Below are 17,161 nucleotides of genomic sequence, written 5' to 3' on the forward strand. Positions count from 1 at the left end.
TTACATCAGGGTAACTGACTGCTGTCTTTTATAACTCCACATGCATTTTCCTTATTCTTGCACATGCAACGTAAGCAATATTTAAATGCAGGTCCCTTTCTTGTGAAGGATTATCAAATGTCCTCCACTGCCAACTGAAATTTGGCTGAATAATTTTCATACAAACAGCCAAATGAGTTCACACACTGAGAAATATTCTTGTCAGAAAACGCCACAGTAGACAACTGCTGAATGAAGTTGCTCCAAGTTCTTGCAATATTTCATGTCTGTTGGGATCAGTGAGTAGAGGAGCACCGTGCAGACAGTAGGATGAGTGCACCAGTGGTCTCTCTCTTTTCCTACAATAGTTGGAAATTTTTTGTCTTTTTAAAACAGCAGCAGCAGCAGTTCGTGACCCAGTTTAAAACAGGTTTCACCAGCCAAAATTATCGATATCGACAAGAGGTTGTCACATATGACTGAAGAGGCTGGGGTTTATTTAAAACCATCATGGTGTTACTCCAGATCGGACACAGTTTAAAAGAGGAACATTCTATTGTTGGGGTAAAGTTAACAGTCAGTGGGGTTACATGGCACTGAAAGGATCGGATAATTGGCTAAATTGCAATAAGATTGAGTTATTAAGTGCATGTAGACACCTTAATCTGACAAGAAATTGGATCGGATCGGACTTCTCGCGATCGGATTAAGACCCCAAGATAACTTGGTTGAAAGTCAAATTAAACATGTTTGCAGACGGGTGAAGCACGTGGTGAATTAGACTTTGCGTTCTGCGCATGCTCGAGATTTTTTCCCTGCGGTCGTGAACCGGAAGTTGGAAGAGACGATATTACAATTGTTGTTGTCGCCGTCGGAAAGAAACAAACAACGCGATGGAGAATGCGCCGTTGTGCATCGCGTTTGTGCAATAAGCAGCTCACCACAAACGAAATATAGAGGGACGTAGCTTCATCTTGCTCTTCATTCACCATTTTCTCGAATGCCTGAGTTTGTTGTTGGTTTTGAAGCGGTCAACAGGAAGTGGCTCTGTTAGCAATAGTTGAAATGGGTACAGCGCCACCTATAGTATCGGAGTATGACATGCTTTGTGCCTCTGATCCGATTCATTCACCGCCATATATCCAAGGATAATTACCCTTGCTCAACTCATTCTTATTGTAATTTAGCCAATAATCCGATCCTTTCAGTGCCATGTAACCCCACTGACTGAGTGATTGACACTTTTAGCTAAATTAATACATTGTTAACGAGAAGAAGAACAGTCACTTGTGAGGTGCAACAATCATCGTAGAGTCATTGTGTAAGGTTATTGCCGCGGTGCCGTCGCAGCCCAAGGGGGCAATGAAATGTTGACTCTTAAGAAAGACCTAAAGACCTCAATATGCTTCTCCGTAGTCACGGAGAGGCTCTCCGTCCTTTCGAAGTTCTCCGTCGGGATGTCGGATACGCAAGGTAATTCACCTCCCGATCAGTAGGCGTCGCTACGTTAGACGACCCAATCTCGCGACGTCTGTCGTGAAAGTCTTTGATTGATTGTTCACTTTCCGGCTCCGTTCCACTCCTCACAGTGAACAATGGTACCCGAGAGAGAAATACTGTTGTTGGAGTTGGAGCTTATTGATTTTGAAATGCAAATAATTTTGACCAAATGTTGACCGGCACACGGTAAACTCTTTCAAAAATGGCGGCGTTGTTGTTCTGAGAGGAAGGCGCTAAACCGGAAAAGTGATTCCGGAAATGATGTTGTTAGCCGACCAATCACAACCCTTGCGGTCTCTGTCGCCTCGACGACTAGATAGGAATTTTGGCCGACGCACGCAAGAGACGGAGAGCGTCTCCGGAAAATCAGCCTTAACCCAGACTGGTAAAAATTTAGTTGGTTTATTTGTATCATGGATTCGTCCAGAGAAACAAAGGAATTATAAAGGAATAATCCAGCCACTGGGTCTGAGTCTCTGGAGGAGAAGAGAGATAAGTTCATTCCGGTAGGTGTAGCCACAGAACATCCAAGGTGTGGTCTTACTAGTTATGGTCGACAAGGTTATTTCGATGGGGATCACTGGTTGTCCTTGACATGTGCTGGAGTCGTATGAGGCTGAGGTGGGAGAGTAGCAGAGGTACGAAGTCCACAAGGAGTCCTCAGCTGGAGCTGACTCGTACAAAGGAGACTGGTACAGAACACTGGTTGAGCGAGCCACTTTTCTACCAGCTAGGAAGCACTGGAAAACACAGGCGAAATGGCCGGATTACCACACTATAGGAGCAGGCACCCCGGCAGAGGCTGTGTGCACAAGCTGGTCCTTAAAGGGATAGTTCGCCTCTTTGGACATGAAGCTGTATGACATCCCATATTAGCAATATCATTTATTAAATTTGACTTACCCCCTGCTGCGTCCTGTGAGCAATATGCTTTCAAAAGAGTAATACATTTGCATCACAAAATCGTCCATCCAGAAAAAGTCAGACCTCACAATCGTTTTGCGCTATTTTCTCTCCCTTCGCACTGCGTTCAGCCACCTGCTGATAGCCGCACCTGTCACAGTGTTTACTGCTCGGAAGCAGGGGACTGCTCTGTCTGAACTTCGGTCTGCACAGTTTACACAGCCCATAGTGATACGAAGGTAGAGAGAAAATAGCGCCAAGCGATTGTGAGGTCTGACTTTTTCTGAATGAACGATTTTGTGATGCAAATGTTTTACTCTTTTGGAACGCATATTGTTTTTTTAAGCAAAACGCTTTATTTTTGTGGCCCCAGCCAACTAGCAAAAGAGGCGAACTATCCCTTTAAGAGCTGCTCAGTGATGAGCAACAGGTGCAACAGCCAGAGAGCCGGAAGAAGCATCCAAAACCACAGGCAATCAGCGCAGCACCATGACAGGGGCTGAAGAAGCCTCTGACTGAAGACAATCAAACGGCTCTTTGATTACTCTGTCGTGTACAGGGTTTGGAGTGTTGTCCATTGGGTCAGCTCCAGGTGATGTGCAAAATGTTTTATCGTTGTTAAAGAAAAAAGAAAACAGCTTTTCTCATGCAACGCTAATTCAATTTGTTGTTTTTTTTTATTTTGTACTTTAATAGATATGTTATAATGATTTATAATATAGATTGCCACTCGACACGGTCCTGTACTGATTTACTGCCAGTGATACTGTTTGTCAAGTGTTAGGTGTTTTAGTCTGGGATGCAATAGGTCAAGCACAAAAAAAAATAAAAATAAAAAACTAATGCTGAGAAGTTTAAAGAGTTCATATCTCCATCTGTTGTAACAGAGTTAAACATGCTCCCTTTAATGCTCCTGTGCATGTATATTTGGATACGGACAACCTCCCCGCCAAAATAACGGAATGTCGTTTTGAAATCTATGAAAGTGTAAAAATAGATTTGGAATTTTTAAGTCGATATGTTTTAAGTCGTTAAGTCGATAAAAAAGAGTTCCATAAAATGGACACCGATGGATCCCCATACATTCCCGCACTGCAGAGAGAGACGTGGTGTTTAAAAGCCACAAAACAAGAGCTTCTATCAGTTAACCTATTTTTCTTTTCTCTGCTTATTTTCTACACACTTCGTCATTTCTTTTGTGGGTTTTGATTTGGGAGAAAAGTTTATGTCGCGTATCTATGGAAATGTCAGGGCGTCTGAGTCCAGGCTGGGAAGCGGAGCTTCATTTATACTGGTCTCACGGGAATATCAGAGGGGATGGATCAGAGTCTATATCCCTCCCTCTCATCTTTCTTTCTGCTTTCTATCCGAAGCCAGAGGCATCTGGAACCGCTGCAGACCGGAGTATATTCTTCTTCTTCTTTTAAGTAGGACTTCAAACGCCAATAATATGCGCTGGATGATGCACCCACGCGGCGGCTGAAAGTCTTAAATCACTCATACTACGAAAAACTTTAATCAGGGACTAGGATTTGTGGATACTTATTGGGGTATTTAGGACAAACGACCATTTCTGTCGGCTGCTATAACCAATCCAAGGATACTCTCTTTCCGAGAATAAACAGCAGGAGCGCTTCAGCCCTCCGCAATATTACGGAGGGATTTTTTTTTCCTCGGGGCGCAGGGATCTGTTGTTATTTTCCCACGGAGAACGGAGCCGATCTGAGGGCAGAGGGGAGCTAAATGCGGCTGACTGGCGACCCTGCACCGGGAACCATGAACAGCGGCGGGTCTGGCAACTTTCTGCTGGTCCCCATACCGGAGTATCCCCTGCTGGACTGCGTGCCCAACAAGACGGTGAAGATTGTGGTGCTGGGGGCGAGCAACGTCGGCAAAACCGGTATGGCTGTGGAGGGATTTAGGGCTGCAGTTACGCAGTTAACATTTCAAACGGATGCGGGAAAGTTTAAAAGATGGGCTGAAAGTTTATTTGAGGCGTTGAGGGGAATTAAAACGTTGGCTCGGGTCGCGAGCATCACGACATAAATAACCAACCTCGTGATTGTCAGGAACAAACCTGCATTATATAAAGAGGGAAAATAGCCTTTAATTGGGACTGTGTGCTTGAAATGAAATAAAGATGTTGGAAATGGAGTACCAAACCCAACCGGCAGGGGGCGACAATTAACTTTTTTCGTATTGCTATTTTTTTTTATAGTTCCAGCTAATTTTGATGCTATGCTAATTTTGAAGCTGCGGTCAATATAGAACATTGGTGGAGCATGTAATTAAGAACCTAAGTAATTAACAGAAGAAACACTCATAAATTTAATGACAACTAATGCTATGTTATAAGTAGTATGAACAAAATGTACTCCAGTGCAAAAAACTAGTAGCCTGTAGCTAGAACATCCATTTAACGGGGATCATTTTTATTATTTCAGTAAAAAAAAAAAAGATTATTTTTGCCATGTTGTGAGCCATTAAACAGATTTCCTCGAGATAAAGCTCCTTGTAAAGAAAAAAAACCTGACAACCGAGCAAAAACGCAAATAAAGTTGGATTTAAAGAAACTGACTTAAGTATCCGTGAAGATCAAAAAAAAGTTTTCGCTTGTTTCATGTAAAATTTCAGACACCCATGATCAGGTTGAGGGTCTTCAGTGGAGTCGGAAACAAATGAGGAAGCCACACTACAATTTGCTATGAGGGATTTACAGTTTGCAATGAACTGTGAGAATTATCAAAGACATTAGTGTACAAACACAAAGCAGCAAGTCTTTTTGTCCTATTAGTGGTACAGTAAAAAACCCTAAAGTTTAAGCAGACAGCTTTATTTATGTAGCGCATTTCTGTAACTCAAAGTGATTTACATGGTAAGAAATGATTTAGAGAAACAGGTGGCAACCGTTAAACGGTAGAAAAGGCCGGCTTTTTTTTATTCAGATTTAAAAGTGGTCAGAGTCTGAGCCTTTTCCAGATCAAAATGCTGCCTCGCAGCCTTTGGTTCAAGTTTCGGGGGAATCAAAAGGCCAAGCCGAGGTGTCTTCAAGGTCATGGATATGGCAAGAGCGCGTCAAGATGTTTTTGAGCCATGGAAAAACCTATATACAAGCAGAGAGACTATGGAATCAGTGTCAGGATTGTAAAACTTGAGTAATGTGATCATATATCCTGGTTTTCATCGGTGCTCTTGCAAAGGCATTCGTAATGGACAGAGTTAGTCTGACGGGCTTGTTTTGACAGCTCTGTAAAGGGGCCATTGTGCAGGAAATAAAGGCACGTGTTAGCCTTTCAGTGTCATTATTCCTCTGACTCTAGCAATGTTTTCAAGTGGGAAAAAGGTAGAGGAAGTTATTGGTTTCATGTGGCCATAACAGTGTAAGTATGAGTCTGGGATAACACCAAGTTTGTCAGCTAGACTCTTAGCTAGCTTTCTTTTTGGGGCCCAAAGACAATTATGCCAGTCCTTTTTCTAGAAATTTTGCTGCATCCAGTCATTATTTGCAGAAAACAGATCCCCAAATTAGGGTGAGTAGCACGTATACTCCATTTGTACATAATTTGGTTAGTTATTGTATTATTTATTTAGATTCAGAGATTTAGAGATTGAATAATCGTGTTTCCAAAAATGGATCCCTGTGGAACCCCATATGTCATTTCAGTCTCAGTGCTGTGATGTGAAATATCTTCCTACCTACTTCTAAAGTAACATGACAACCGACTTGGATGTGGGCTAAGTGGTATGGTCCAACTTCACATTCATTATGAGGCTACTCGAAAAAAATATTTATCCCATGGTGGTCTCGAACCTTGATGTCATGTTTAAGGGTCCAGTGACTGTTCCCCACCTCCACTCCAGCTGCATTACGATGAGTGGATACCAGATTTCAAACGTAGCCTACTTCTGGTCTTGGCTACTTCAAGTCATTTCCACATAGCGGGTGCATTAAGACAGTAAGTTAATTAACTGAGATGTGTAGCAGTTATGTCTTTATGAAAAACCGAAGCACGGTGCTCGTCTAGTGCTGCAATCGCTAAATGCCCTGGAAGCTTTTCGCTGGCAACACAGAGCTTATGTAGGTTTATATTAATGTCATTTCAATCTAAACTTTAGATGCATTTGAACGATATGGTCCTTAACACCTAATTTCGTCTGCTGGTGCTAAACAACTGTTTAGAATGAACATTTAACTTGAGAGGACTGACTGTTTTGTGCTGTAACCGAGTAAGTTAGCGAAAGGATTAGAGTTTTTTTGTTGCTGCATATGCACTGGCTGAAGAGGGGGAAAAGAGCTTGCTGTTCACTTGTCTCCAGCATCTCTACGTGACCTGCCTTCTCTGCAGCAACATGTCGCTCTGACATCTTGTGTGTGATTTGGAAAGTTTTGTTATGCCCATAGCAAGTTGCATCCCCTCTCTGGCTGTACGCAGACAGAGCCCTCTCCCTGGCAGGGTTATTACGGTGCATTCCATTTCAACTTTGAAGTCAGAATTTCGGAGTTCCCAGTAGGAAAAACGAACTGGAATGTTCCCTTAGGTCAGACTTGGAATGTCAGAGGAGCTTCACCAGCCAAGAACTCCAAATGCAACATGGCTTCCCTGTGAATACAAAGTGATGATAAGTGCAATAATACACTGTTTATGCTCATGTTTGTGTTTGATTAAATCATTTGCGCCATGTTAGTGTCGAACCTCCGTCAGTGAACACGTGACTACGGTGTAGGGCTGGGTTCAAATCGAAAGAAAAAAAAAGATTTTACAATTCATATCGATTTTGAACATAGATTCCTAAACTCCTCGAATCGATTCTTATTATATGCCATTTTTCGGCATATAATAAGTATTAGGAGCCTCATTGGGTGAGCTTAGTTTCACATGGCTGGCCTTGACGTTGAGCAACAACATTCATGTCGGGAAGATAGGGAAAACACAGTTGCATTGTCACAGCTGATGTGTGGCAGCATTTTGGATATAGATGATATTCCGGCCGAGAGGACCCTGAAAAAAGCTAATCAAAACTTTTATATCTTTACCTGACCAACAGATGGATTTCATTGTTTTGGATTTTTTTCAATTACTTTTGTGCAAACCTCTTTTGTAGCCAAGCCAAATTTGCACTGAAACTGAATTATTTGAATAAAACCAGAAATTAGATTGATTTGGAACCCTCTGAACTGGAATTTAATCGATTTGGGAAATCAGTAGCAATGCTTGGTCTGTGTCGTAATGTCTCGCCTTGCCAGCGAACACAACAATGAGCTAATCCTACGGCGTTTACAACCTCCAGCTGGAATATGGTCAACTAAGGCGTGACGCCATTGCTTCACACCTGAAGTTCCCTGTTCTAACGCAAATGGATTGCAGCGTTACAGTTTGGAAGTTCAGGAGTAATAGGCAGAGTAAGGATGTTGTCATCGATAGCTTCTCTCTGATTGTCTCGTTTTGAGGTGCGCAGCCTTCCTCCTTCTCTTATCTGCTGGAACACTCAAGAAACTGCACTGGATACAATGATGTAAGATACTAGGCTAAAAGGTTTACAAACAGAAAAGGGGATTCAATGCAAGACGATATGAAAGACATTTTCGCTCCTGAAAGTCTACATCACCATGAAAACTGTGGATATTTAATCTAGTTGGGTTTGGTTTCACACTGGACTTGGTCCAAGCGCACCAATCGACTTTACACAGCATACGTACGTCCTGTTGTCATCACCTCTGTATGTTTGTCTCCTTAATCTGAATGAATTGGATTATTGAATGAATTGGATTATTTTGTAAATAATTATGATTACAATGAATTGAATTCCAATTGGCTTGAATTGGACTATACTATTTAAGTGCCTTGAGATGACATTTGTTGTATTTGGCGCTATATAAATAAAACTGAATTGAATTGAATTGAAACTTCTCACTATTCTGCCTGGAGACAAGCTGAATGCTGAATGTTGCCATGGTAATAATATCATGATGTTATTACTACCAGCAGCACCATCTTTAGGCACAACACTCAAGACTGGCTCAAATTTTGTGAAGACATCGAGGGATTCAAGAGATTCTGCTGCTGATTCTAATCAGAAGGCGTGGCATATTTACCACAATTCAGTGTGGACATTGGGGATGGATAAAATCAATAGTTCTTTGGCATGAAGAAAATAGCCTCCCATACTTTTTTGATGTACTTAGGTCTGTAGATAAGTTTAGAGCAGATCATGAATAGCTTTGCTAATGAGAACATGCTAATGTTTGACCAAGTGGACCATCCAACCCAATGATACTACACACAGTGTTGTGGGCAGAGATGTATGCATGCAAAAAAACATCGCTACAATCCAGACCTAAAAGTAATGGCATCAAGTCTCTGTTTAGGAGATTGTCTGCTTTAACTTCCTGTGACATTGTACAGTTGGTCCAAAAGTTCGAACTAAACTAGAAATGTTCTCACAGCAGAAAAAAAACAAAAAAAAACGGGACAAGGCGAGGCAGAGGGTTGGGGACACTGCCTGTTCGCCACAAAGATAACATAGAAAAATAAGAAGATGCAGTTCTAGAAACTGTTCAAAAAGTGCAGGAACATGTCCAAAAAAAAGATCCCTTCGAATTTCGGTAGAGATGCAAATCTCTGCCCTTTGAACGGGAGCACTGGTTTGGCTGAGGATGTGAATCCTTTTCCAGTTTTCTTTTTTTAACTGTTTGTTTTTCTTCAGACTAGTCCGTTTTTGGGGGAAAAAATGTATGGAATTAAAAGACTTAACAACTGGCTGAGATAATTTCAGATAACGTATTATCAGATTATTATATTGGTGTCTCGTTTTAACCGTTTAAAACTTTGGGCTTCGAGTTTTTTTTATTTCTTTAAGCTCATCTCACCAATACTAAGGTCTTGAGGATCAAAACCATTTGTCAGGGAAATGGGAAATTCCACCAGCACGTGGCAAAAGTATAGTGTTCCATCGACCAGTAGGATGCAGCAGGTTAGTTTTTGAATGCTATAGGAGGGTTCTAACACTGTCGTGTCATAAAGTGGCTCTGAATATTATGCATTACATGAGCGTTAAACTCCTTCCCCTCCTTTGCATCTCTGACTGATACAATTTGTTTCTTTGCAGCTTTGATTGTCAGGTTTCTGACCAAGAGGTTCATTGGAGATTATGAAGCAAACACAGGTGAGTTTCTGTCGGTCTGTCTGCCCTTCGCCTCTGCCAAACACAACCGTTGCAGAGAAAGGAAAAATCCACTGTTGATCCGGCATTCTCACTCCGTCCATTCATCCATCCACCCGAATCCCCTCTGTCTCTGCAGGAGCGCTCTACTCCAGAAAGGTCACGCTGGATGGGGAGGAAGTGTCGCTTCAGATCCAGGATACACCCTGTGTGGCACTCCAGGTACCTCATGGAAACAGCAGCCACGTTTCACTTGGATTATAAATAGAAAAGTTGGATGTGAACATCAAAACATGATTTGAAAAGCCAAAAGATAAGAAAAAAGTGTCTTCAGACAATTACATAAATATTATCTTCTGACAATGCAGCATAGACAGCTGCCATTGAAATGAGTGATGAGCCATTACCGTTGGTATGGTGAGGAACTGGAATTCTCTTGATGCGGCTTTCTTTCTTCTTTTTTTTTCTTTTTCTTTTTTCCAAATCTTTTGGGCTCAGCTGTTGTACATAAACACACATTCCCTGAAAGACTTGCCAACCTGTTGCTCTTTAACCACGGCACAAGGGAGTACTGGTAACCATAGTTACAGGAGCTTTATTGTTAAAAAAAAAAGAATAGAAAATAGTGTGTAAACTTCCTTGTAGAGTTAGAACTGTTTTTGATTGGTGTGCTCGTGTGCTCGTACTGTTTTGAAGCCATTGTGGCCGCCGCCATCTTTATCAATCGAAACAGGAACTTATGAGCAAGTGGCTGTTCCAACTGAGAACTGTGGAAACTGCCCATTGGGTAGTGGCTTGTTAATCCCAGCGTTGTACCGTTCTACTCGTACTCTGATCGATAGCCTGTTTTACTCTAAATGGGGCCACAGTTGACAAAAAGGAACTTTATGCTTTATTGAGGGAGATGTGAAACAAGCAATCAAGTTCATGAAATTATTCTGTAAAAGTTTACCAAGATCTCAAATCAAGTAACCCTAACCCTCTGAAAGATGCACAGTCTTTTAGTGTTGGTGCTGAGATTGATTTACCTGACCCTTTCTAAACATGTGCAGATATCTATCTCGACTGTGGAGTTCTGAAGGAGCTGATAGCCAGAGACTCGTGAACTAAAGAAGCTAACTAGCTAGTAGCTTCTATACTCGCTGTGATGCTCTTCTTATGAGAAAATGGTACAGTAAATACAGACGAGTTCTGCGGTATCGTTCATATAGTTCCTTCTGCGCAGTCAGATCTCAGTAATTATGGGGCTAGAACTTTTTCTTTCTTCTGGAATTTGACTGAAGCCTATTGCTAGCATTTAAATGGCTAGCTTGAGATAACAAAATGTCCAGATTTCCCATTGATAAAAGCTATTTTTGTAAAATGGCTTACATATCTTTTAAGAGTTTTTCCCCATTCATTAGGTTAAAAGATCCTTAGTTAGTATCTCTTTTGTTAATGGTTGCCTAATTTCCTATCTACATTTTCACTTACACAATCCCCGTTAAAGAAAGAAATGTCAAAAATGGATTTGAAGTAAAAAGAGGAGAAAAGAAAAGGAAGTTAATGAGTGCAACGTGCCACACAGCTCGCCCTTAGCTACACAAGCAGCCTGTTTACAAAGCCAGACTTCAGAGTTCCTTTCTTACAGTGGGGGAGATAAGGGAGGGTGACGAGGTCACTCCCAGCAGAATAGGCCCCCTCTCAGACATTACACAGGAGTGATGTATGGAGGCAAGAAGATGCATGTGTGCAGAGCCAAGAGCTTGAGAATTTACTGCTCAGGACTTTTGGCAGTCAAGGTCTTCATCGTGAGCTTCGTCTTTTAATACTTTTGTGTTCAAAATGCAGACACAAAATAGGTTTTTGCTTAATAATTATGTGAGAGAAGTATACATAAAGAGCTGGGAAAGAACAAGTATACTCTTCCTGACTCGACGTGTGGGTGGTCTAAAGTCTAAAATAGCTGGTCCATACTAACCCATTTGTCTTGGTCAAAAGGCCTCAGTAAAACTGCCCCCACCCGCTTACCCATTTTACCACTGTACATACTAACTGTGTGTCTTTCTGTTTTTATAGGACGATCCTGAAGGCCTGTACTGCCAGGAGCAGATCAACAGGTCAGGTTGATATCCCATGAATGTGAATTTGAATTGAATTTAATGGCCTCAGCTAATTTTCTTAAATAATTGGATCCCCCCAGGTCGATCTACTGGGCAGACGGGTATGTGCTGGTATTCTCTATCACAGACCACAACAGCTACCGAACCATCCAGCCTCTATACCAGCACGTCAGGCGCATTCACCCTTCCGGAAATATACCAGTGATACTGGTCAGTATGTGTTTCCAGTCACATGAACAAATAAAGACCTCCTCACAAAAGCAATTTCAAAGGGTTTAATATTGGGATTTTCAGTGACTTTTCCTTTGAATTACTGGTTTCAGGTTATGTCTTTTCTTTCAGTGTCTAAGTCTGTATTGATTCAATAAGCAGTTCAAACATATTATACTCTAATACAGAGCAGACAAGGCACCTGCTAACCTTAATCCTGTAATCTAATCAGTGTTATAATCTGTAATCCGCTGCAGGTTGGAAACAAGAGCGATTTGCTCCGAGCCCGACAAGTGCCTGCAGACGAAGGCGAGACGTTAGCAGCTTCTCTAGGTGAGGCGTGTTCCTGCTGTTTCGTCTTCTTCTGGTCATATTTAGAATTACATTTTATACAGTGATGAAAACAGACCTTTTTTTAATTGTGATCATAACCTTTGAGAATAAATGGAAAACGTCTTTTAACTGGAGGCAGTGTTAATTACACCCAGGAGGGACCAGAGAGCAACTACCAGGGACCAAAGAGCTAGCTAACAATGTTCAGAAAAACACAGGAAAAGAAGCAGAAAACCAAATCTGAAGTCTCTTAAAGTAACACTAGAAATGTTAGCTAATTGTTTGCTCTTTGGCTCCCCCTACAGTTGTGACACCACCTGTCATAAAAACAAATACCCGTTTGGGCCCTGAACATGCACAGCCATACACGTGACCTGGTCGTCACGTTGAAGAAGCCACAAAGTTGCTATAAAAGATGACAGCGAATAAACTACCCTGCATGGTGGAAGGGGCTGTGTCGGCAAGGCTATAAACAGAGTAAAAAGTAGTACCGTCAACAACCAGAAACAGAACAACCAAAGTCACTCACACGAGCCATAAAAATGAATGAACCGGTCCGGACGTTTCCAGTTAGTTTGGTAATGATGATTTCTTCATATGTTGAAGTCGGAACTTATTCGGAACAGGTGCTTCCAACTTCCACTGAAAGCTTTAACTCTTTTTCAAAAAAGGTAAAAGCAGATTCAGACTACCAGATTTTCAGGATCGTGTCATTGGTTACGCTACGCGATCTGGATTTCATCTGGAAGTCATGGTGCGTTCACACTTCCCTAAAAACAAGACACACAAAACAAGATTTCTTTCCAGACTTAAACCCAGACTCATGTGACTTTATCTTCCAGCCATGTCTATCAATCACTATGACACAAGAGGTCCTGGTGATTTACCCTATTTGTAAAAAGTTTCTCTTTACACCTTCTCACTGGAAAGCTCAAAGCGTCACTAATCGCATCTCGTCGCGTGAGCTAGGCTTAAAACCTCCTTGAAACCTGTTGCAAAACAATAGAAAAAGAAGTGCTTTTGGTTGTTATTTTTGCTGTTTCCGTCATCCTTCAAAATGTGCCATACAAAACATTCATGGAATCATAACAGCTGTTGACGTTGTCATATGACAAGAGAGAGAGTAAAAAATACTCTTTCATGAAAGTGTATTTCTGGGTGTTTTGAGTCATCCAACATGAAGGGATCAGGATCAGTTTAATTTCAGATTGGTTATTATACTCTGAACTCAGCTTAATAGAGGTTTTTTTACAAGTCATTTTACAAGTGTAATGAGTCAGGTATGCAGCTGTGTTTCGGACGTTACGTGAGTTGGCCTCTTAATCGTGGCCCAAACCTTTCTGCTCACTTTGAGCCATCTCCGTTTCAGAATCCAGACTCCGTGACTTAAGGTCAATTCCTGTCCCAAAACCTATTGCCGCCCACTCACTTCCTGTCATGTTGTCCTTGTTAATCAAAAGAATTCCCGTTGGTCTCGCCAGGGCAGAATTTGACAGACATCGATCAAAGCTCCAATCACCACCGACCGACTTTTATCAGCTGTGGGGAAATCTACAGCCGCTAAAATACTCGATTCAAAGTCAGACTTGCTTGTTGCTTTGATGTGTTGCCTCTGATATGCATCCAAACTATATCTCGCATGATGCCGGGTGAGAGAAGAATGCTGAATGTTACCAAGAGGATAAGAGTGGTCCGGTCCTGATCTGAACGCTCTCTTTTCGCAGGAGGGGTTTACTTTGAGGCCTCCGCCAGAGAGAACCACGAGGGGGTCCACACCGCCTTCCTGCATCTCTGTCAGGAGGTAGGACCTTATCATTTTGTTTGCCGGCTGGAAATGTTTGATTGATGAAGAACCAAAGAGCCTGTGTTTATAGAGGAGTTGTCCGTATGAAAGCGCCCATACTTTTTAACCCACCAAACTTTCAGGGATTTTCTGTGGGAACTCTGTGTTTTCCCACTGATGGACAGAAAATACAGTAAAACCGCATGTTTGTCTTTTTGGCCCCGAAATGGAAACCAAAATGGTTCTGTCCTGTGTATTTGTTTTTCTGGTGGCGTGCGGGTTCTTGCCCATCAGCTCGTTGTATTTTGAGAGGTTTTTTTTCCTTTTGTGGCATTGGAGAGCGCAGCATCCTAAACCTTCAGCTTTTTCCCCAGAGAACGTGAGAAACTGGCGAGGTACTTTAAAGCTGCACTCAACCAACCGCGTGTAATGTGTAACATGGGGTAGGGCTGGTGTGTGGGCGTATGTTCGTACCCACAGAAATATATTATCTAAATGTGCACTTCTCTGCAACAATGTTTGAGCATCTCTCTGCTCTCTCTTGTGGCTATAATCCAGTTTTCACAAACCACACAACTTTCTGTCAAAGTTCTACTTCGAATCTGCTTCTTACCTCATCAGGACTTTAAAACTGCAACAACAATTTCGGCCTCTGGGGGCAACAAAGACGAGTGGTAAACTGAAACATTTTATGCTAATTGTTAGCAAGGCAATGCTAATTTCCACATCCAGTTGTAGCAACATTTAGATTCATTGGGCAACTGCTGCGTCGTTTTTTTGTTGTTTTCTGTCCTTCTGAACAACGTTTTTCGAGTATTTACTTTTTGCTCCGTTTTGGGCCTCCACCTGTTCCTAAGGGAAATATCTTTTTATCTAGGAGCTTAAATGCTCCACTTTGTTTACCAGCATTCTGCTAACTGTGACTGGTGTTTGGTGCTGTGCAAGGAATATATATTGTTTTGTTTTTTTTGCTGCTTACTATAGCTTAATACAGATGTCTCTAACTGACCCTTGAAAGAGCTGTATGGCTGTAGGTTTTTGTTCCAACCCTGCACCATCACAGACTTGTTTCATTCAATCAACTGAACTGTCTGCACTGAAGGTCTTAAGGCGGATTTACAGTTGACGTGTCGTTCACGGCGCAGCCGACCCGTGACGTCAAAATGACGTTTCAGGCCTGGCGCTTGCCTTGAAAAGACGGCGCAGCGCGTTGTCGTGCACCAGTCGATTTTTGTAACTTGGCTGCGCTGAGAACGACAAACCGGATGGACCGATGTGAGACCAGGCTCAGTCAGGAGGTGCGTTTGTACAGGCAGCTGTACGAAACTGCAGTGAAACAGCACAGGAAGCACGTTAACTCCCAAAACTGGTGGACAGAGATTGGCAGAACTTTGGGGAAAGAGGGAGAGTTCTGTAAGAATGTGTGGAAGAAGCTCCGGGACAGATACGTGAAGGCAAAGAAGAGGCCAGAGACTCCAAGTGGTGATGCCGGGGGCTTCAGACCTTCATCTCTATTGACTGAATTAAAAAATTAAAATTATCCAGATACTGCAGCAGTATCATTGATGACAGTGATATTGTTTTCTTCTCCACTTTAGTGGTCGTAGAGTAGGGGTAACCTTCACGTAGCAGCGACACCTCTGTGACGGAGAAAATTGCAACTACTGGCGCAACGACTTGCGCCACCGTATATAGCCGGCACGAAATCGTGACGTCATCAACACCGCTCGCGCCAGCAGACTAGGCTTGCGCTAGCGGCAACCATGCTAGAGGCTTTAACCAGTTCCGTTGATTGAATGAAACAAGTCAGCTGTGATGCTGCAGGGTTGGAACAAAAACCTACAGCCACACCGGCCCTTTCAAGGATCAGTTTGAGACCAATGGCTTAATAGAAGGTTTTGAGAATTGATTTGCTAAATTATCCGCTGAAAGTCGGTGTAAACTAAACATGTATGAAATATAGTACTTTATGCAACTTATCGCAAAACACGTCGTCCAAGTTGTGACATTTTTAAGCAGAAAAACTGTTTTTTTCTGTTTTTTTTCTTAAAAAACACAAAAGAAATTTCTTCCTCTCTCCACCAGGTGATCCGAGCACTGGGTGGAGGGAACGGGGAGAAACGGAGAGGGGGCCTCCACCTGGCCAGACCCAAATCCCCCAACATGCAAGAGCTGAAGAGGAGGTTCAGGCAGGTCCTCTCCTCCAAAGTCAAGTCAGCCACAACTATCTGATCACAGGTGGGGACGACAACGCGCAGTTGCCGCACACAAGCCCACACCAAAGTCTGCTGTGGAAATTACAAGGTGGAAGAAAAATCACAAGAGGAGGTATTGAAGAGTTGTGACCTCTGAGTTCGGGGTCTGAAGCCACTGATGACACGGAAAAAAAGCACGGCTGAGCCGCTCCGAAGTGATCAAAGCTTTTCAAAGAGCACAAGGAGTTCTCATCAGATGGACAGATAAAGGCAGAGAATGAATGGAGCCTTCTGGCTGCCAAGCTCCTCTGGAAGAGACTTGCAGTCAGCAGGGCCCGCTCCCAGGAACTAAAGGAACGCAGTCCAAGGCAGACACGTCGAAAACTGAACCTTGGCTGGATTCTCTTGAGCGGGTTGTGAATGTCAACAAAACTCTCGGACACCTGTGGACAGTTTATATCTTGTTTTTTTGTTTGTTTTTTTAGGTTCAAAACTACCGGCTGCATCGTGACACATGTAAATTAAAGGCGTCAGAACAATAAACACTCATGATTTTAACCAGTCTCATGTGTGACATTGATGTCATATCAACCTCTGTATCTCATGTCATCTCCCACCTGTTGTAGTTTGTTTAGTTTAGGCGGGTGGGGTTATTGAGTTGTGTTCTGCTTAGTGTTACAGGTGTTACAATTAGCCGATAAATATTTTATAGCCCAATAGCGCAGGTTTTATTATTTATTTTATTATTGTTAAAGTCTGTTGCTCACAGGCTTTTATTTTGTAAAAGTCTGTTCCTGTCAGCTGCGGAACCGGAAAAGAAAGTAATCGGCGGATCCACCAAACATGGAGAAGGGTACGGAACTTTTACTCGGCCATTTTCATTTTAAAGTTCTTCCAGACGGTGGAGTCGACAGAACCGAAGTCATCTGTAAACACTGCCAAGTTGAATTGTCTTATCACCGTAGTAGTTCCAGTCTAAAATATCATTTAAAGGC

The 17,161-nt window shown here is 42.3% G+C and overlaps 1 protein-coding gene across 1 annotated transcript; it reads left to right on the forward strand.

Moving 5' to 3' along the window:
- Positions 1–3,737: 3,737 nt before the first annotated feature.
- Positions 3,738–16,718, forward strand: rasl11a (RAS-like, family 11, member A). Its single transcript, XM_075451546.1, has 8 exons — positions 3,738–4,282; positions 9,490–9,546; positions 9,683–9,765; positions 11,602–11,642; positions 11,726–11,855; positions 12,113–12,188; positions 13,913–13,989; positions 16,057–16,718. Exons 1-8 carry the CDS (start codon positions 4,126–4,128, stop codon positions 16,201–16,203), a joined length of 768 nt encoding a protein of 255 aa, XP_075307661.1. The 5' UTR covers positions 3,738–4,125; the 3' UTR covers positions 16,204–16,718.
- The last annotated feature ends 443 nt before the right edge of the window (positions 16,719–17,161 follow it).

Source organism: Odontesthes bonariensis, chromosome 19, assembly GCF_027942865.1.
Source record: "Odontesthes bonariensis isolate fOdoBon6 chromosome 19, fOdoBon6.hap1, whole genome shotgun sequence".
Classification (NCBI taxonomy): domain Eukaryota; kingdom Metazoa; phylum Chordata; class Actinopteri; order Atheriniformes; family Atherinopsidae; genus Odontesthes; species Odontesthes bonariensis.